Below are 20,664 nucleotides of genomic sequence, written 5' to 3' on the forward strand. Positions count from 1 at the left end.
TGGGGGCAGCAGGCAGGGCACTGCTGCTGCCCCTGCCCTGGTCCAGGGGCAGCACACACAAAGTGCCAGCTCGGCTCCTTTGGGTTAAGAAAGCCCCTGTGTGACTCAGCTCGTGGTTTGCATCTCGGGCCGTTCCCAGAGCAGCCTTGGGTGTCCTCATCCACCTTCCTTCTTCTGGCCTTGCTTTTCCCCTCCTGCCCTGTCCTTCCCCTGGCTCTGCTGCTGCAGCTCCCAGCGCTGGCAGCAGCTCTGAGCCTCGTGTGCTCCCTGCTCTGAGCCCTGCTCCAGGCAGCAGCTGGGGGGACTGGGGGGTCTTGGGCAGGGGTTGGGAGGGCTGGGGGTGGCAGGTGGGGTGTCCCCACCAGGGAGCCTCCAGGTTCCTCCCAGAGCTCCCCACGGGACGGGAGCGGGCGCGACTCCCGATCCCAGCTCTGCAGACTCAGCATCGCCTCTTGCCCAAGAGCTTGCATAAAATGCAACAGGATTTTCTCACAGGGTGGTTTGGCCCTTGGCAGAGGGATTGGAGACTGGATCCTTGATGGATCTGAATGTGAACGGGGTCTTGGGCAGCCGGGCACGGAATTAAAATGAATTTTCCCCACATCTCCCAACTCTGTGGGCAGGATTTGGAGCCAAGGAGGAGCTCAGGGAGAGGAGCACGCAGACACACAATGCTTGTGCTTCACCCAGACCCCTTCCCAATGAAACTGAGATTTCAGATATCAAAGTCAAATCCCAGCGTGCTGCCAGTGCCTCAGCTCTCCCCAGAGCCCAGGAATTTCCCTGGGTGTTCCTGGCTGAAACCAGCAGCTGCATTTCAGTGCTGAAGCTCTGGAAGCCAATCTAACCATAACTGAGCTGAAATCCCACCCTCACCCTGTGGCTCGTGGCCCTGTCATGGTCGTTTTGGAGCTCTGTAGCTGCTGTGAAGGGCTGGGAGACAGGATCATAAAAATATTAATTTTATAGTGGCTTTTCTATGGCTTTGAGAGATTTGGTGGCTTAAAAGGGTATGGTCAGGTCAGGCTGAGTTACACAAGAGCCATCAAAGCTTTTGTGGCTTTTTGGCTTCTTTATTTGGATGCCCTGGATATCTGCAGCCCCAGCCTTGGATGGAAACTGCTCAGCTCAGGATCCTCTGCTGTGTTCAGCCAGGAAATGCTCAGGTCTCAGAGAGCTTCAGCCCCAAAACTGCACCAAGGAGCTTCTCACAGATGAATCAGGGGCTGAGCCAGGACCCACAGCCCGGAGGGGACAATTCTGCTCCTGCCCAGGGTGACCTGGAAAGGCTGAGCAGGAGACAGGGAGGGCTGGAGCCCCTGGTGGGCAGCACAGGGTGAAAGGCAGCCTGCCCCTGCACCCCACAGAGCCCAGGCTGGGAGGGGACACGGCCAGGCTCCGGGGCCCAGGGAGGTGACACTTTGGCTGCTGTCACTGCCTTGAGCAATCGGCGGGGCCAAGGGCCAGCATGAGTCACCCCAGCCCTGGCACATCCCTGGGAGGGGGCCGGGTGCTCTGCCAGGCTGGTCCGACCTGCTGAGCCCCCCTGACCCCTGACCCGGGCTGGTCCTGCTGAGCCCCCCTGAGCTGGGCTGGTCCTGCTGAGCCCACCCTGACCCCTGACCCGGGCTGGTCCTGCTGAGCCCCCCTGAGCTGGGCTGGTCCTGCTGAGCCCCCTGACCCCTGACCCGGGCTGGTCCTGCTGAGCCCCCCTGACCCAGGCTGGTCCTGCTGAGCCTCCCTGAGCTGGGCTGGTCCTGCTGAGCCCCCCTGAGCCGGGCTGGTCCTGCTGAGCCCCCCCTGACCGCGGGGCCTGCACCCCACAGAGCCCAGGCTGGGAGGGGACACGGCCAGGCTCCGGGGCCCAGGGAGGTGACACTTTGGCTGCTGTCACTGCCTTGAGCAATCGGCGGGGCCAAGGGCCAGCATGAGTCACCCCAGCCCTGGCACATCCCTGGGAGGGGGCCGGGTGCTCTGCCAGGCTGGTCCGACCTGCTGAGCCCCCCTGACCCCTGACCCGGGCTGGTCCTGCTGAGCCCCCCTGAGCTGGGCTGGTCCTGCTGAGCCCACCCTGACCCCTGACCCGGGCTGGTCCTGCTGAGCCCCCCTGACCCGGGCTGGTCCTGCTGAGCCCCCCTGAGCTGGGCTGGTCCAGCTGAGGACCCCTGACCCGGGCTGGTCCTGCTGAGCCCCCCTGACCCGGGCTGGTCCTGCTGAGCCCCCCTGAGCTGGGCTGGTCCTGCTGAGCCCCCCCTGAGCTGGGCTGGTCCAGCTGAGCCCCCCTGAGCTGAGCTGGTCCTGCTGAGCCACCCCCGGCCGTGGGGCTGAACCTGAGGGTGTTGTTTTGGGGATGGAGGGGTTGAGCACCTCTCACAGCCACGGAACTGGGCTCTCCCCGTGCTCCAGCCCTGATTTCAGCTCCTGCTCAAAAGCTGAGTTTCCCCATCAAGTGGCGCTTTCTAATGGGGATAAAAAAGCTCTCCAGAAAGAGCAGGCACTGGTGGCAGGCTGGCAGGAGGCTGCCCCGAGGCCAGGGGCGATGGCACCCCATGTCTGGGTGCCCAGACTGGCCAGCCCCAGCCCTGGGCACACAGCCCGGGGGGAGGCTGGGACAGTGGTGACAAGGACAGGCGGGGCCGTGGCTGCTGCAGCTCCCACTCGGGATGGGCAGAGCCTTTTGCAGGCAGCAGAACACCCCTGGTCTCCTCACAGACCCGTTTTGGTGGCCTTTTGCCCGTGGCCACCAGCGCCCGTGCCAGGGCCCTGCTGGGGACTGCGGGGTGGGGGACACTCCTTGGCCCTGGGCACCCAGTCCCTCTGCTCTGAGGGTGTTCAAGACCCTAAAATCGATCTGAGAGCTCCTCTGGACGCCCCTTGAGATGGGAATGCCAAGAGCATTCCACAGCCTCTGGATAAGGACCAGGCTGGGGATGCAGGTCCCCACGTCCCCCCGGTCCTTCCCCCCGGGTCCCAGCACCCAGGGTGAAGCAGGGGGACAGAAGGACCCCAGAGAGCTCCCCAGCAGCACAACCCTCTCACAGGAGAGTCCTGGGGATCCAGGGCTCCTCCTTCCCAGCCTGGAAAAGCTGCCGGACCGGCTGGGAGCGGGGAGCTGCATCCTCCCACACGGCCCAGCCACGCCGCAATTTCGGGAGCTGTTGAAATCTGTTAACCCCTGGGAAGCCAGGGGGAACCCACAGCCCCAGGGCTGGACGGACACCCCCAGTCAGCCCTTCCTGGGCAGCAGCACTGCCAGCTCAGCCCCGCCGCTGCCCAGTTTAACCAGTCCGGGTGTCCCCAGGCCGCGGGGTCACCCTCAGCTCGTTTTTCCCGTCGCTGCCCCGCTCTGGCTAATTACAGGTCTGGGGCCGTTCCCAGGCTGGGAGCGCCCGGGGCCGGCCAAGCTTTGGGGTCCCTGGCTGGGACCAGCCCTGACACCTCTGGGGAGCCCAGGGCAGCACCAGGGCTGTGGGACGGGGCTGGGCAGGGCCGGGGGCTCACGGGGGTCACCCCTCTGCTGGGATCTGCTCCCGGTGTCCATCCAGGCGCTGCTTCGTGCAGCCCAGCAGAGCCCTGGTCACCCCCGGGCCAGCCCCGAGCTCCTGCTGGCACCACGGGGGTCCCGCCGCTGCTCCTGCCCCATTCCCGGAGCCCAGGGGGTCCCAGCTCTGCTCCTGCCCCATTCCCCGAGCCCAGGGGGTCCCGGCACCATTTCCCGAGCCCAGGGGGTCCCGGCTCTGCTCCTGCCCCATTCCCACAGCCCAGGGGTCCCGGCCTCATTCCCCGAGCCCAGGGGGTCCCGGCCCCATTCCCCGAGCCCAGGGGGTCTCAGGGGGTCCCTGCCCTGCAAGGGCCGGGGTTTGGCCACGCCAGGGCCCCCCTGTCCCGCTGCAGCCCCTCCCGAGTCACGGCGCTTTCCTCCCCATCAAAGGCCGGCCCTGCCCGGCCCTGCTGAGCTCACAGCCCGGGGTGCCTGAGTGTTTTATTGTAATTATTGCTCATGTTGAAACGCGCCGGTGGGGGAAGGGGGAGGGAGCTGCGCCCTTCAGAAGTGCTGAGCTTTCACCTGTCCCAGCGCGTCGGGGCCTCGGGAGGGATGTCCCCACCCTGGCAGCCCCTGGGTCGCTGCCCGCGCAGCTTTTGTGGATTTTCCTCCTTGGACTTAGAGCAGCCACGGGGACCCACCCAGGGGAGTCAGTGGCAGGTTTTGGGGAACTCTGGGGTTGTATCAAGGGCTTGGGTCAGGGACTGGGGGACCTTTGAGCACCTTGTGGAGCAGCCAGCCCTGCGTGGGGCTGCCAAAACCCCCGTGCCAGGCAGGCACAGACCCCCGAGCCTGCCACGGCCGCAGCTCAGCCCAAGACCCTGCTGTGGGGCTGGGGGCACCGAGAGCAGCCAGTGCTGGGGGGTGGGAGGGGGCGAGGCAGGCTGCCCAGACATGTGTGCAGGGAGAGACGAGGCAGACGAGAGCAGAGGTGCAGGAGAAGGTTTATTGGAGCACAGAGGCAACACGAGACCCCCTCCCAGAATGGGGGGCTGCCCGGACCCCCCCTCGCCCCGGCCCAGCCCCTCACCTCCTCCTGTTGCTGCTCCAGCCCTCTGGGACAGGGGGTTTGGAGCAGGCACAGGCCAGACTGGACACCCCCCACAAAAAAATGTTAAATACTGGGGGCTGGCAGCTCTCCGGGACAGAGACACCCCCTCTCCCTCTTTTCCCCCTCCCCAGAGCAGAGGATGGGGGAGAGAGAGGGAAGAGCCCTGCCAAAACCACCCCCGCTCCCGGTATCCAGGATGGGGGGAGCTGAGACTCCTCCCCGCCAAAACCAACCAAAAAAAAAATTAAAAAAAAAACCAAAAAAAACCAAAAAAAAAAAAAAAACCACGAAGAGATGCCGAAGGGGCTGGAGCGGGGCAGGGGGGGCCGGCCCCCGGCTCGGCAGGGCACGCTCAGTTCTTGGGCTCTTCGCCAGCCTCGCCGCCGTCTTCACCGGCGCACTCGGCTGTCCATAGCGTGAGGTTGTCCCTGAGCAGCTGCATGATGAGGGTGCTGTCCTTGTAGGAGTCTTCGCTGAGCGTGTGCAGGTCGCCCATGGCCTCGTCGAAGGTGGTCTTGGCCAGCGAGATGGCCTGCTCGGGGGCGTTGGCAATCTCGTAGTGGAACACCGAGAAGTTGAGGGCCAGCCCCAGGCGGATGGGGTTCGTGGGCTGCATCTCCTTTTTGCTGATGTCCATGGCCTCTTGGTAGGCCTCCTGCGCCTTCTCTATCGTCGACAGCCGGTCGTCCCCGCTGGCCACCTCGGCCAGGTATCGGAAGTAGTCGCCCTTCATCTTCAGGTAGAAGACCTTGCTCTCGGTGTCGCTGTCCTTCTTGATGAGATACTTGTCCAGCAAGCCCAGCACGTTGTTGCAGACGGCGTTGAGCTCCTGCTCCACCTTCTCCCGGTACTCGTTCACCACCTGCGCCTTGTCGTCGCCCTCCTCGGTTTTGTGCTCGATGCTGGAGATGACCCTCCACGCCGAGCGCTGGCAGCCCACCACGTTCTTGTAGGCCACCGACAGCAGGTTGCGCTCCTCGTTGGACAGCTCGTCCCCGTGCTCCACCACGGCCTTCATGAAGTCTGCCATGTCCTCGTAGCGCTCAGCCTGCTCGGCCAGCTTGGCCTTCTGCACTTGGTGGTTTCTTGCCATGGCTGGGACGCGGGCGCTTGGGCGAGCAGCGGGGCCGGGAGCCGTCGGAGCCTCTGCCGAGCGCCGCCGCCGGGATTCGCTTTTGGCTGCGCGTCGGAGCCTCGAGCGAGAGCAGGAGGAGCCAGCCAGCTCCAAGGAGTGTCCTCCTCCTCCTCCTCCTCCTCTGCTTCCTCCCCGCCGAGCGCGGCCTTAAAAGGAAAATCGCGGTGAATCATCGCCCGCGGGCGGCGGGCGCTGGGGAGGGGGCGAGGGGGGCGGCCAACGCCCTGCCCTCCCGGTGGGTGCGGCACCCCTGGGTGCCCCGGGGCTCTCCCCAGAGCCGCCGCCCGCCCCGGCACCGGGAGCCGCCCTTCGCGCTGCCGAGAGCGCCGGGAGGGCGGCGGGAGCCGCGCTGTCCTTTGGGGGGGACGGGGACACAATGGGCTCTTCCCCACCCCGGAGAAATGGGCCACGGGGTGTGGCCGCTCGTAAAATCGGGTCCCTCCCCCCCGAAAAAGCCGTATCGCTGTCGTTTTTGATATGGTGATTGCCTCGGCCGTAATTGCGAGCGCCTGACGGGCGGGCGTTTATTCCCACAGGTGGGGAGACCCAGGCGGAGGCTCCGCTCCTCCGCCAGGGAGGGACCGTCCCAAAAAAGCGGGGCACAGTCAGCCTCTGAGGGGACCCCCGAAGTGGCCGAGGTGGGAGCGGCGAGGGGAGACCCCCGGGCTGCCCGTCCCCGCCGCTCCGCGTCCCTGTCGCTCGCTGCGGGCTGCCCGTGGGCCGCGGTGCCGATGGGATCTGAGCTGAGTTTCACTCCCGGCTTGTCGCCGCACGCCCCGGCCCGGCCTTATCTCCGTGCGGGAGCGTGCGGGAAGGGCAGGGTGGGGCGGGCGGCTCTGCGCCAAGGCCAAAAGGGGCTCGGGATTCTTTCCGTGAGCCCGGCTTTGTTCCTGCCTGCCGACACCCGGCCGGAGCGCCCCGGATCGCCCCGCGCCTCGCTCAGCCCCCGCTGGGATGGAGGAGGCAGGGAAGCCGTGGGGATGCTTCTCCCAAATACTTCAAGCTCAGGAAAACAACACCCGGCCTTCACATCACCCCCTCTGCACGCTGGAATTCAGGAGAAAGGGATTCAGGGCCCTGCAGCCCTTCCCGGTTTGGGTGCCCAGGTGCCATCGAGGGGCTCCCGTGGCTCCCGTGAGGGTGACCAGCCCCAGCGAGGTCCCCACAGCCCCTCCATGGTGAGCTGATCCCGAGGGAGCAAGGAACAGCTGAGCAGGAGACCACGGCCTGTGTTCCACCCTCTGCCCAGGACACAAGGCAGACCCACAGAGACCCTCCAAGAACTTCCATCGGGCACAAAACCCACCCCCCACCGCGGGACTGGGACCAAAGGGGCACCCCAATGTACCCAGCCTGCCAAAATCCACCTCCTTGCCTTGGAAAACCCCAGGCAGGAATCCCTGGGTGGCTTATTCTGAGCTCACACTCCTTCAGGCAGCAAAGCCATCATTTGGGTTGGGGTCCCCAGGCCTGGTGAAGCACTCCCAGCTTGCCCAGGATGATCCTGCCCCCCCTGAATTTGGGATCCCCCTTGCCCAGCAGGGACACGAGTGGGGCGGGGATGGCTCAGCCTTGGGCTGGTGTCTGAGCCCTGCCAAAGGGGCTGAGCTGCTGCTGAATTTTGGCTGAGAGGAGGCTCAGGGAGGCTCTGCTGCGCTGGTGCCATGGCCAGCAGCGGTGGGTGCAGGGCAGAGCCCAGATCCCAGCACAGGGGCTGCACCATCACCCCAGAGAGCACCCATGGGTGCCCCAAAGGCCAAAGGGCAGGGCCAGAAGGGGCATCCCAAACCATTCTGTGGCTCTGTGATCACCGCGGGGAGGGGACACCCGGTTAAGCCCAGCCCTGGGTGCTGCCCAGGCCGGAGCACGTCTCCAGCCCCTGAGCCGAGGGCAGGCGTGGGCTGGGCTGGCAGAGGCAGAGGATGCTCGTGGCTGTTCCCAGGGCACTGGAGCGATGCTCAGAGCCCGTCTAGCCACCCTGCCCGGCCCTGCTGCTCCCCCTGGCTGTGGCGACGCTGCCAGCTCCCAAAACACCAGCGGACAACGCGTTTTTCCAAGGGGTGCTCCCAGTGCCCCGGGTCCTGCGGGCGCTGCCCATTGCTCCTTCCCAGCCTGCAGGAGGGTGCAGAGCTTGGATGGCTGAGACCGGCCCCGGACTGTGCCACAGCCCAGCTCGGGAAGCTCCTGGCTCCCATCCCCACGGCTGATGGCACAGCATGCCAGCCCTCGGTGGCTTCCCTCGGCGCTGCTCGGGCCTGCCCAGGCAGGAGCCGTTCCCCTCCACCCGCGGAGCAGAGCCAGACACCAGAGTACACTAAATAGGAGAAACTTTCATTTTGTTACAAAAGTAAAAGGCGTAAACAGACGGTGAATCCTACAGGGCCGGGACAGGCCTGGCTGCTCCACTCGGCTCTCAGCCCAGCGAGGCTGCTCGAGGTGCTGGAGCCCTTCCCCTAAAGCCAGAGCCGTGCTGGGATGAGGCTGGCAGGGGGAGCTGGCCTGCAGGGGCTGCAGGGATGAATGACCAGGTACAAATTCCCATCGGGAAAGTCCTCTGGCACACGGACACGGGAGGGTTTGGGGCTGGTGCCCCTGGCTTGGCTCTGGAGAGATCCTGCTCCTTCCAAAATCCCGTTGGGACGCCAACCACGACATTCCAGCACCGGGGATGGACGGGAGGACGCCGTCCCCGAGTGCCCCCGGGGAGCCCCCGGCGGCGGGGCACGGCGGGGATGGGACGTGGCCGCGGTTATTTATCCCTCCTTGTTGGGGGCTGTATGGCTCTGAGCTCCCTGCTCGGGGGAGGGAGGGAGGCAGGCAGGCGAGCAGAGGCACTCGAGGTGGTCGTGGCTGTGGGCTCTTGCCCGTGGCTGCCCCACGAGAGGCTCCGGCTGCTGCGGCGCTGGATCCGCCCGGAGCGAGGGAGAGCAGAGGGGAGGAAGATAAAAGGAGAGTTAGTGCCAGAAACAGAGGAGCTGCGGGAGCAGGGTGGGCAGAGGGAGGAGGGGGCTCCGTCCCTGCCCCGAGGCTCAGGAGCTCCCGGGGGGCTGCGGGGAGGGGACAGGCCCTCAGGGGACACATCCCATCCCAAGGTGCCCCGAAGGAACTTACCCTGCTCACAGGAGCAGGAAGCGGGTGTTGCAGGGAGGAGAACGGGCAGAGGGGCCAGAGGGGTCCCCTGAACCACAGCAGGGTCAGGATGGGGGGCCACAGCAGGGTCAGGATGGGGGGCCACAGCAAGGTCAGGATGGGGGGCCACAGCAGGGTCAGGATGGGGGGCCATGGCAGGGTCAGGATGGGGGGCCACAGAAGGGTCAGGATGGGGGGCCACAGCAAGGTCAGGATGGGGGACCACACCTGCCCCAGGGGCCACGGCTCCCCCCAAACAGCAAACCTTCCCTGGCTGGGGTTCTCTCACACAGCCACAGGCTGGGCTCCAGCCAGGCCCAGGCTGCAGAGTCCCCTGCCACCCTGGTCACTCGTGTCCCACAATGTCCCCATGCAGACTGGGTGGCTCCAGCCCAGCACAAAGCCAGGAAAACCAAACCTTCCTCTTCTGGCAAAGCCTTCAGGTGCCCCCTCAGCCCCAGAGCCCTGGCACCATGCCCCCGTGCCAGAGGGATGCTGGTGGGATGGATGGGCAGGGGGATCCAGCAGAGCTGGGGTGATGGGCTCTGAGCCAGAGCTGCCATGCAGTGCAGAGATGGGTGGCTGCAGAGGTGAAGGGAGAAGGAAGCACTTTCTTACCAGCCAACCCTCAGAAACCAGGGCAAACGTCCGAGGAGGGGCAAGTCCCGTCAGGCTGTGCAGGAAATGGCAAAGTCCTGGCAGGCATCCTCCTGGGGGAGACACCAGAGGTTATGCACCTCACGCCTGCCACGGGGCCACAGGGGCTGGCACAGATGGGGAAGGGACACTGAGGTGACAACAGGGGAAGGGATGAGCCCCTGCCAAACGTGGGACAGCAAATTCCATTCACTCCAGCAGGAGTCACAGCAGCGTCAGCTGCTGCTCATCCCTCCCAGCTGGAGCTTCCAGGAGTTTCCAGGTGAGGCCTGAGCCTGACAGAGCCCAGCTGGCACCTGGGAGATGCCAAACCCTGGGACACACCTGCCCCCTTCTGTCCTCAAGGAGGAAAAGAATCATCCAAGCAGTTAACTCTTTCAAAATAGAATTTTATTGAGTAACAAAGGAAACTGGTTTAAATAAAAACAGGAAGGAGTCTGGCCCCTGGTAACCCCCTCCTCACTGCTCCTCTCCATCCCCCTGGCACAGGCACTTGCAGAGTACAAAGCACGATGCTGGTGAGCTCAGGGGGGCTGGGCTGCCCCCCAAAATGTGCTGCCCCTGCCCCAGGTTGAAACTGGTCTGTCTGATCCAAGGAAACCTGACAGGCAGCTCGGCACTGTGAGCCTCTGCCCTGGTGCCAACGTGCACAGTGCTCCCTGCACAGGACAGAAAATGTTCTACGTAGAAAAAAGTCCTACAAATTGTGCAAAAATATCCAGCAGCTTTGAAGAACACGATTCAAGTATTGCTACAAGGTTTGTGACTCTGCCTTCGCCCCAGGGACACGGAGCTGGCTGCCTGGGTGCAGAGGGATGCTCGTGGATGAGCAGCTGGAATGGCTCCAGGGCACTGGGGACAGCCCTGGGGACAGCCCTGGGGACAGCCCTGGGGACACTCTGCTGCTCAGAAACCCAAACCAAGAGCACACCACGAGCTCATCAGAGACCAGCACCCCTCACTGCTTCCCTGTGAACCCCCAGCGGGGAACGGTGTGACCCTCAGGAGTTCACACACTCTTCTGCTGCCTTTTGGTCTCCCACAGACAGGACACAATCCCGGGAAGCTCCAGCATCCCAAACCTGACCCCTGCAGCCTTGTGACCTGCATCTCTGAGAGTCACAGAGCACAGAGTGTTTCTTCTTCCCTGCTGGATGAGTGTCCCCTGACTTGTGTCCTTGCTGCAAAACGTGTCTGACCAACTGGCAGGGCCAAAACACAGCCCCAGCCAGGAAAGAGGATCAGCAGGGATCACCCAGGACATCCCCACTGGCCCCCAGGTGTGCTGGGAGCCAGAGTCCTCCCAGCTGAACAGCCCAGCTCACCAAGGCCCAGCAGCTTCTGGAGAGGGGAAGCTGCTGCAGCCTGAGAGCCACAAGAGCCCTGCCAGGTGGGCCAGGGGAGCAGGGTGTGCTGATGGAGCTAACAGGGGCACCAGGGAGGTGACACCTCCTCCAGCCCAGCCCCAGCTGGGAATCATCTGCCAGTGCCCAGCTCCCAGCCTTGGCCCCTCTCATTCCCAGCAGGAATCACAGCAATGCCCTGGAGCTCAGGGGTCTGGGGACTCCTGGGGACCCCCTGTTTCCAGCACGAGTCCAAGGGTCCCACAAGCTGTTGGGCTCTGTCAGGCAACACCCCTGACAGGTCACAGCACAGTGAAACAAATAAACAAAAAGTAATAAATAAATGTAAAAAAAAAAGAAGGCAACGCATGGCTCGAGCCTTTGGCAGCTCAGGGCTGTCCCACCTGAGCCAGGGCTGTGACAGGGAAGGTACAGGCTGGAGCAAGTGCAGGCACAGCAGGCACTGGGAGCATCACAGCACTGCTAGGGAATGCCTCCTACCATGCTGCTGTCAGTTTTGGCTCCAAGGGAAGGGATTTCACTCTTGGGACTGGACGGGGTCCCCATGTCTGGCTGGATAAATCCTCTTCTGTCTATCAAGCTGGAAAACAGGAAGGGAAGAGCAGTTCAGGGAACAAAGACTGAAGCTGGGAGCTCACAGGCCACAGGGCAGGCTCCTCTCCCAGGAGCTGCAGAGCACAGCACAGGCAGGATGCTGGAGCACAGGGTTCTGCCCAGCACATGAGCCACAGACCCCTCCCAAGAGCCACAGCCCCCTTCCATGAGGCACAGACCCCCTCCCAGGAGCCACAGACCCCTCCCAGGAGCCACAGACCCCTCCCAGGAGCCACAGACCCCCTCCCATGAGCCACAGACCCCCTCCCAGGAGCCACAGACCTCTCCCAGGAGCCACAGACCCCTCCCAGGAGCCTTTCTCTGCAGAGTGGGAATTTCCTCCCCCCATCAGAGCAGGTTTGTGCTGCCCTGGCCTGTGACAGATCTGTCTTTGCCAAGGCTCCTCTCCCACAGCAGGAGGCAGCTCCCAGTGCCTGCAGGCCACGGGCTCTTACCTGGGATGGAATGGTCCACACAGCACTGCACAGCAGTTTGTGAGGATGCTTTTATGGCTGTAGGGATTGGCAAACTCTGAGCCCCTCTTGTTTGACCAGGACCCTTTGATCTGAAAGGGATGGACAGAGATTAGGAGGGGCAGGATGGAGAGCAGACAGTGACACAACAGTGGACCCTTGCAGGGGTGGAAAGTTTGTCCCACAGCAGGGGGAGGACACCTGCACCACTGAGGCTGCTGAGGTGCAGCCCTGCAGCTGCAGAGCTCCCAGGTTTGTCCCAGAGCAGGGGGAGGACACCTGCAGGCACTGAGGCTGCTGAGGTGCAGCCCTGCAGCTGCAGAGCTCCCAGGCTGTGCCCTCCCCGTGCTGCACAGCAATGTCACTGTCACTGCTGTCACCACTGTCACCACGTGCCACAGCACCCTGTCCTCCTGCTGCCCTCGTGGTCTCTCTGTCTGTCTGGCACCCATCAGAGCAGGGCCCCTGGTCCCTCAGGCTGCACAAACAGCGAGGGGATTCCCAGCCCAGGGCTCCTGCTCCAGCTCTGCCCCGAAACTGGCTGTGGCACAGGGGCTGGGCAGCTGCCACAGCTGCCTCAGGCTGCACGGAGCCAGCACCAGCACCTTCCCCAGCACATTTCCTCCTCTTGTTCAACTTCCTCTCCCCAGCTGCAGCACGAGGCTGGAGCCACTGGTGCTCCCAGGGCTGGGGTACAAACTGTGAGCTTCACTCACACAGCCCTGAGCAGTTCTGCCACACCTCTGAGTGTAAGGTGGAGGGGAAAAGGGAAAAAGCAAAACCAAAAGGGATGCAAACACACTTTCTGCAGTGCTGGAAGCTCCCAGCAAGGATTACAGGTACTTCTGGCCAGAAGGGTGAATTTTGATTCTGAGGATCAGACAGATCTTGCTTTTCCATGCAATCTGCCCCACTCAGGGCACTCATTTGGTCCTTGGAGCCTGTGCACACCCCACATTTGAAGGTAAATCTCATCAGATGTCTGCACATTGTTTGCTAATTAGAGATGAGGAACTGCCAGACACAAAGGGACTGGCCCAGGGTCCCAGAGGAAACCCATGGTTACACAGGATGCCGAATTCAGATCACCAAGCTCACACCCAAATGCTCCCCTGGGCCAGCCTTCCTTTTTTAATCTCACAACTCCTAATTTTAAGCGAGGCCACAAACAGACTGGAAAAAACCCACACGTGATGGTTCTAACTCAGCCACCTGAAAGTGCAGCCGTGGGCACAGGCTGTGTGCTCTGCACTGGGTTATCACAGAGTGAAACTGCACTGAGGCAGCCAAGAATGCCCTGAAAACTGCCCAGGAGGGGCTGTGGGCAGCCTGGCAGCAGGACAAGCATCCAGGTACTTACATCTTCGTTCGTCGTCAGGTTGGAGGCGACTAAGTAAGTGTGAAAACCTGAGAGGCCCAAAATGGACCAGACTGAGAAAAAACAAATCACCAGCTCCAGCACAGTGAAACAGAAGTCAAGGAAGTCTCAGGGAACAAAATCATCCCACGAGGAGAGGCAGAGGAGTGTATGGGGAGGTTTGGGCAAGCTTCCCATTCCCCCAGCTGGTTTGCAGGGATCCACCAAGGCACAGCCTGCTCCAGCTCTTCCCTTTCCACCTAAAACTGGGAAACAACCCACCCTCAGTCCCAGGTAGCCAGGGGACTAAATTAAATTTGGGGAAGGGACACCAGGGTGACCTGCAAAGAGCTCCTGGCCCCTCTCTGTGAGTGACTGGCAGTGCTGGGCACCCTGAGCAGCTGCTGCCAGCAGAAGGATATCTCGCAGGGGTTGTCTTCAGAGTGGCCAGGAACCCATCCCTCTGAGAGCCTGCAAAGCAAACAGAACAAGCAATGGCATCCCAGCAGGCAGCCTGCCCCTCCAGCCAGAACTCCACCCCCGTGGGCCGCGTGGATCTGTCTGTCTGCCTGAGTCTGGGATGCTGCAGCAATGTCAGTGCAGCGCTCCAGGAGACCTGGGGCTGGTGAGAAAGTCCCCTTCCCTGCCAGGGTAAGGTGCAAGCACCAGCAGCTCACCTGCTCTGGGGAAGCAAACCCCACCCCCAGCCCCCAAAGCCCCTGTGCAGCGAGGTGCAGGCAGAGCCCTGGGCTGCTGAGACCCCGCAGAGCCTCCCCTGCTGGGTGCCACGGGAGCAGCACTGCCCCCCGGCAGGACTCACGCAGGGTGAGGTGGGTGACGACGCAGGCGAAGATGAAGGCGGTGAGGAAGGACAGGGACAGGATGAAGGCGTAGAAGTAGCGGTAGTTGCGCTTGCCCACGCAGTTGCCCACCCAGGGGCAGTGGTGATCGAATCTCTCTGCAACAAAGGCTCCAGGTGAGGAGGGCTGCTGCCACCTCACACCCAGCATGGAGCAGACTCTGCTCAGCCCCCCAAACCCATCTTCCCCCCGTGCCCCGGGGGCAGAACCTCTCTGCAGCAGTTTCCATGGTGCCTGGCCACACACAGTGAGGAGCCTGCAGCAAACCTTGTGTTTGTGGAGGCCTGCACTGCATTTTACAGAACCCTCCTCCCAAAAACCAGGGAAAACAGAGCCATGGAGTTCTTGGATGTGCTGCTCCTTGCCCTGAGACACTGCTCTAGTGCTGCTTTCAATTTAAATGCAAAGGAGACAGACCATGCAGTATCCTGTTTTATAATCCTTCAGGAGAAGCAAAAAGCAATCTGTCCAGGAACACAAGTGACAGGATCAGTGACAGAACCTGAGGGAATGGCTGGAGCTGTGTCAGTGCAGGCCAGGCTAGATATTGAGACAAGATTCTTCCCCCAGAGGGTGCTGGCACTGCCCAGGCTCCCCAGGGAATGCTCCCGGCCCCGAGGCTGAGAGCTCCAAGAGAGTTTGGACAGCACTGCCAGGGTGCCCAGGTGGGATTGCTGGGGGGTCTGTGCAGGGCAGGGGCTGGATCAGAGATGCCTGTGGGTCCCTCCCAGCTGAGGACACCCTGGTTCTTGCCCAGCCTCCCCCCAGCCCCGCTCACCCACGCAGTTGTCGCAGACGCTGCAGTGCGAGGTGCGCGGCGGCCGGAACATCTTGCAGGTGTAGCAGTACTTGAGCTTCACCACGTACTTGTTGATCACCACCTCCATGGTGCGGGCTGGGGGACGGTACGTGGAGCTGCCCATGCTGTCTGCAGGGACAAGGAGGGACACTCACACCCCCGTGCCACCCCCAGCTGCGGCAGGGGCAGGCACACGCGCTCCGGGCTTTAACAGAACACCAGGCAGGATTTGTAGCAGGGTGGGCAGCCGAGAGCTCCAGCCAGCCCCTCACGTTATTTATGGCCTCTCTTTGTTCAGGGGTGATGCTGCTGGGATGCCAAGAGGAAGCAGTGAGTGTAACTGTGGGGTGTCAATAATTCACAAGCAGTGAGTGTGAAGCAGCAGCCCAGGAACGCCAGCTCATCTCTGAGAGTCCAGCGGGTCACAGCAGGCAGCCTGGCTGTGAAGGCACGTGTGGCTCTGCCACAGGAGCATCCCTGCCACTGCCACCCCACAGCTGCAGCACTCCCAGCCCGCAGGGACTCGCCTCCATCCCCGTGGGGAAGGACAGCAGCAGGTCTCAAGTGCTCCAGTAGATTCCCTGGAATTTGACATGTTTGTGTTCGTAGCACAAGAGGATTCTTCCTCCTCCAGGTTTAAACTGAGGATTTTTAGGGGCACTGCAAGTGTGTGCTGGCACTCCATTATTCCCTGGGGGCTGGAGACTGTTCCTGTACACAGCAATAGCTGGAAACCCCCAGTATCATGTTTGCAATTTTGGGGTTTATTCCTTTTAGTCACTTCCAAAAAAGTACCTTTCCAACGGTGAGGAATTCTTTGAAAATAGTGATGCTACAGTGAGCATGTTAAGAGGATAATAAGTGGATTATATTAGCAGTAACAGCTGGCACATCAGGCAGCATCTGCAGCCAGATTACTGCTTTAGGCCCTTATAAATAGAAACACGGATCAACACTCTGGGGATATTTAAAAACCATTTTTAAAGGCAGATGTAGAATTACTGCCTTGCATCTGTCTTCAGCAGGACAAATTCAAGCTGTCTCACATCAGCTTTGCTGAAGCATTTTCTCCAACCTGTCACATCAACGAGGTCCTTGGCTCCTGGATGCAAACACCTCCTTGGCTGTCCCCAAACCAGCGTGACAGAGCAGTTTTTAGAAGAGGACAAACATCAGCCCACTCTAAAGAACACCTTGCAGCACAGCAGGCTCAATGGCAATACCAAAAAGCATTAATTATCCTTCAACTCTGCTGCCTGGGAAAGCGCTGGGACTGAACAGGAGCAAAAAGCACCTGAGCTGCTCTGCAGATCCTCTCTGAGGCACTGCCTGCTGTGCCAGAGGAGCTTGTTGCACCTCTCATCATGACTGCTAAACACTCTCAAGCCTCACAATCTGACACCCTGGATTTTTCCTCCCCCCCTGGACAAAGCTAAAGGAGCCAAGACCCAAAGAAGAGGCCTCATTGAGCCTGGAAGGTGCACAGACACACACAGAGCTAAAACACAGAGCTCTGGTCCCCCTCCCTCCCAGGAGAGGGACCAGAGCTCTCACCAATTCGCTTCTCCAGGTCTGCAGCCTCGCTGGGGGTGGCTCTGGGCAGGATTCCTGGGTCTCTGAAGCTGGTCTGGAGCAGGCAGCTGATGACAAAGAAGAAGAGGACGGCAGCGATGATGGGGATGGCCAGGGTCAGGTGGCTGGCAAGGAAGGGGCAGCTGTTGAAAGATAAATAAAATGGAATTGTTATCAATCATTGCACAGACCTGCTGCCAGCTGGGACATCACACCACGACCTGCCACGGGGTAATGGGCTCAGCAGCCGAGCCGGGGCTGCTCCTGCAGAGATGGGACTGCTGTGATCACACCCCACAGCAGGGCAGCTCACAGGCAGCAGCTGAGGACAGCAGAGGACACAGCCCTGCACACACAGAGCCACCGTCCCTCCTGCACAGGGGATCAGCACCCAGAGCCAGCACAGCATGGGCTGCCCCAGCCCTCAGGGCTGCAGGCAGTGCTCAGGCACTGCAGCACTCTGAGAGGATTAAGCAACTTTTGTTTCACCTCCCCAGCTCAGCTGTCCAGAACAAAGCACCCACCAAGCAACAAAACCCCTTCAGTCCAAGCCTGAGCCCCTCAGTCATTGACAGAAAGGTCTGGGAAAGGAGAATTGTGAGCTGGTTGTCACCCCTTTCCTGAGAGAACCTCCAGAGCCCACTCTTGTTCCCACTAGGGAACAAGAAATCACAGAAATCATGGAATCCCCAAATGGTTTGGTTTGCACCTTAAAGATCATCCCATCCCACCCCTGCCATGGCAGGGACACCTTCCACTGTCCCAGGCTGCTCCGAGCCCTGTCCAGCCTGGCCTTGGACATTCCAGGGATGGGGCAGATCCAGCTGCTCTGGGCACCCTGTGCCAGGTCTTCCCACAGAAACCACGAAATACAGACACAGACAAGATGTATTTGCTGTACACCCGGCAAACTGGAGCCTGTGCAACAGAGGCATCCTGCTAAAATAACAACTTGGGGAGAGCCCCAGGGCATCTTCAAGCACGAGAGAGTGACTCGGCAAGAAGGGAGGCAGAGCAGATGTCCCGTGTGCTCTGCCTGGCCACACAAAGCCGGCACTGTGCTGAGCTGAGCTGCCCCCGACCTGGCAGAGAGCTGCCAGGGCACGGAGGATGCTGAGAAAGGGGTTTTTCCATCGGGACGCCGTGCCTGCCTCCCGCAGCTGCCTGTCCCTTTCAGCTCATCTGACTTCTCAGAACCTCTAATCCGATCAAGCACTTTCATCTCCCCACCAGCAGGCTCGGGCAGCTTTTCCCCGAGACTCGCAGGGATAACGCCGTGATCCAAAGGCAGGCGTGGGTCCCCGCTCCAGGGAAAAGCGGCTCCCATCCCTCCCGGGACAGAGAGGGAGGCAGGACACAGAACCCTCCAGGTGTCAGGAACCAGGGTGCTCCTTCCCCAGGGCAGCACAGGACACCCCGGGATGCTCCTGGCTCTCCCCTCCCTCAGGCGGCAGGAGCAGGGAGCTTCCCTGGAGCAGCTTCCAAAGGAAAAGACTGGGGACATGCAGCTCCCAATTCCCCAGACTCTGCTGCACAGCGGGGGCCGAGCTCCAGTGCAGACCCTCGAGGTGGGACCCCCAAGGGTTTCACCGTTTAGAAGAAACACTGCTCCTAGATCCCAGTGGTGGACAAAGCCCACGAGCCTTGGGGGGTTTCTGGGTGCAAATTTGGGCCAACTCTCTTCTTGGGAGCAAAAGGAGAGACCTGGGGGCTGTATTTAGAGGCCAGGGGGGCACGCTAGGGGGACGTTAAACCCCTTCGTGGGGCCAGACTGAGCAAACAGAGCGCAGAACGACCCCTGCCCCCCATAAACACACCTGGGCACAGGTGAGGGGGCACTGACTGCCTGCACAGGGGGTCTGGGGGCTGCACCCAGAAAGGGCTCGGGGGGCAGCGGGGAGCAGGGACAGCGGGGATCCCACGGGGGAGGTGACTCCCAGCCCACGTCCCTCCCAGCGCGGGATGCCAGCCAACCCCGGCTGCCCCAAGGGCAGGCCGTAAGCGGGGGAGACAAGCAGCCCCGAGGGGAGGCCCCGAGGCACGGAGCCCGCACGGCTCGGGGCCCCGAGCCCGCCGGCCCAGACTCACTCGAAGGCGAAGAAGAGGCCGCTGGTGGCCAGGATGAGGCCGAGCGTGAGGGCGAAGACGCCGCTGTGCCGCGCTAGCATGAGGCGGCCGCCGCAGTAGAAGCGGTTGCGGCCCGGGAACCCGCGCCTGGCCCCGCCCCGCCGCACAGCGCCTCCTGCCGGCCCCGCCGCCACCGGGAGCGCAGCGGGCCCGTCCCGGCACCGACCCCGGAACCCGTGAGTCCCACTCCGACCCTGCCCCGATCCCGGAACCCGTGAGTCCCACTCCGACCCTGCCCCGAGCCCGGCCCGGCCCGGCGGAACGGGCTGAGCCGCCTCTCCGGTAACTTTCACGTGTTTATTAGGGTCGTGCATGTGCCCACGCCGTGCCCCCTGCCCAGCCTGGCTCGGAACCTGGAACGGGGACCGTGGAAAAGGAACCGGAACAGTCGGAACGGCTCAGGGCAGCTGGACCCTCCCTGCCCACAGCACATCCCAGGGACCCCCAAATCCACCACAGCATCCTGCCACAAATCCGTGCGTGCCGTAATCTCCCCCAGGGGATGCAGGAGCCCAGCTGCATTCCCCATTCCAGGCAGGTGATGGGAATTTCGGCCGTCAGCAATGCCAGCTGAGCGGGGCGGGATGCTGCAGCATCACACCTCAGAGAACAGCCCGCCCTGGACATGGCAACGGAGGAGTAACACCTTTGTAACAGCAACGGAGGAGTAACACCTTTGTAACTGCATCGCCGGCGTCATCACAGCCACCTCAGGCTTCCAGAGCGGCGAGCTTCAGCTCTGAGCAGAGCTCCTGCCCCGCTGCTGGCCCGTGCCAGCGCAGCCCGCTACGTCCACGGGAAGAAGTTGCAGTGCAGGATCAGCCCCAGCAGCCAGTAGCCCAGGAAGAAGCCCAGGATGCTCTTGCTGAGGGGGGTAATCGATCGCCAGTTCAGCAGCAGCCTCACAACGGGGTTGTCCGAGGTCCTCTTCCCACAGGAACTGTGAGATTTACCCGGGACAGGCTCCCCAGAGGTTGGATTGTCAGTCCCTGTGCTCCAGAGTAAAGGTTCGTGTTCCTGAAGCAGGTGAGCTGGGAACCAGTACAGGATGGGAGAGGAGGAGCCCAGGAACCGGGTCAGCACCTGGAGACAGACAACAGGCAGAGGAGAAATCACCCAAACTGCTGTGCTGCCACCGCCCCAGCCCCACAGAATCCCCCCTGTCCCACCTGCACGTGCATGCAGAAGAACCCGAACAGCAGCAGGGCCGTGCTGTGGACCACGTACACGAAGGCAGCGGGGCCACAGAATCCATCTTCTGCCTTTCCCCTCTCTTCACCCTTGCTCCTCTGTAGACCCAGAGTCAGGCAGTGCCGGGGGTTTGTGCTGACGTAGGTCCAGGCAGCCCATGAGCCCAGAAGGGTGACGGGCAGAGCCAGCAGGAAATTTGGGATCTGCCTGAGCTCAAAGTACCTCAGAAAGCCCACGTTCCAGTAAGTGTCTTGGACGTAGGCATAGACCAGAGGGAAGCGCTGGGAGCACCAAGGGGGTTTGGCTGCACCCACGCCTGCCACCCGATAGCCCTTGTCCCGTGCCAGCTGCAGCAGCGCCTCGGGGACGCTCTGGCCCGGGCCAGGCTCGCAGAACCTCACGTAGGCGTAGTACTGAAACGCGGCGAAAGGCAGGGAAACCGCGGCACACGCCAGCACTGCCGACGACACCAGGCCGAGGACTGGCTTCCACGGCCAGGGCGGCTGGCTCGGGGCCGCCGCTGTGCCCCGCAGCCGCAGCGCCAAGCGCCTGCCGCGCGAGTAGAGGAAGAAGCCGGCGTTGAGCAGCCCGTTGGCCCGCGCCCCGGCCGCCAGGCCGAAGAGCAGCCCGCTGAGCCAGCCGTGCCCCTCCTCCAGCTGCCACATGGCGCCGAAGGCCAGCAGGGCGAAGGCGCTCTCCGAGTAGGCCGCGGCCATGAACACGCCGGCCGGGCTGACGGAGAAGAGCAGCGCGGCCACGAAGGCCTGGCGGGGCCGGCGCAGCACGGCCCGGCCCAGCGCCAGCAGCGCCG

General features: G+C 62.3%; 3 protein-coding genes across 7 annotated transcripts in view; all 3 read right to left on the reverse strand.

Moving 5' to 3' along the window:
- Positions 1 to 4,915: 4,915 nt before the first annotated feature.
- SFN (stratifin) lies at positions 4,916 to 7,109 on the reverse strand. Its single transcript, XM_041417726.1, has one exon. It carries the CDS (start codon positions 5,686 to 5,688, stop codon positions 4,948 to 4,950), a length of 741 nt encoding a protein of 246 aa, XP_041273660.1. The 5' UTR covers positions 5,689 to 7,109; the 3' UTR covers positions 4,916 to 4,947.
- Positions 7,110 to 8,060: 951 nt separating this feature from the next.
- Positions 8,061 to 18,739, reverse strand: ZDHHC18 (zinc finger DHHC-type palmitoyltransferase 18). Of its 5 annotated transcripts, XM_041417721.1 has the most exons (10): positions 18,624 to 18,739; positions 16,518 to 16,678; positions 14,943 to 15,092; positions 14,125 to 14,262; positions 13,727 to 13,775; positions 13,308 to 13,410; positions 11,930 to 12,039; positions 11,361 to 11,460; positions 9,478 to 9,569; positions 8,061 to 8,632 (listed from the first exon to the last, which is right to left on the reverse strand). In XM_041417721.1, the coding sequence occupies exons 1-9, from the start codon at positions 18,701 to 18,703 to the stop codon at positions 9,528 to 9,530; spliced, it is 933 nt and encodes a 310-aa protein (XP_041273655.1). In that variant the 5' UTR covers positions 18,704 to 18,739; the 3' UTR covers positions 8,061 to 8,632; positions 9,478 to 9,527. The 5 variants fall into 5 exon arrangements, with proteins under 5 accessions (XP_041273655.1, XP_041273657.1, XP_041273656.1 ...); XM_041417723.1 differs by lacking the exon at positions 14,125 to 14,262; XM_041417722.1 differs by lacking the exons at positions 8,061 to 8,632; positions 9,478 to 9,569 and having other exon boundaries at positions 9,724 to 11,460.
- Positions 18,740 to 18,853: 114 nt separating this feature from the next.
- Positions 18,854 to 20,664, reverse strand: part of PIGV (phosphatidylinositol glycan anchor biosynthesis class V) — a 5,693-nt gene continuing 3,882 nt past the window's right edge. Inside the window, 2 exon segments of the mRNA XM_041417719.1 lie at positions 18,854 to 19,745; positions 19,832 to 20,664. The exon segment at positions 19,832 to 20,664 is cut by the window's right edge and continues 36 nt beyond it. Coding sequence (XP_041273653.1) covers positions 19,449 to 19,745; positions 19,832 to 20,664 — 1,130 coding nt within the window. The 3' untranslated portion in view covers positions 18,854 to 19,448.

Source organism: Onychostruthus taczanowskii, unplaced genomic scaffold (genome assembly GCF_017590055.1).
Source record: "Onychostruthus taczanowskii isolate IOZ18803 unplaced genomic scaffold, ASM1759005v1 scaffold56, whole genome shotgun sequence".
In the NCBI taxonomy this organism is placed as follows: Eukaryota; Metazoa; Chordata; class Aves; order Passeriformes; family Passeridae; genus Onychostruthus; species Onychostruthus taczanowskii.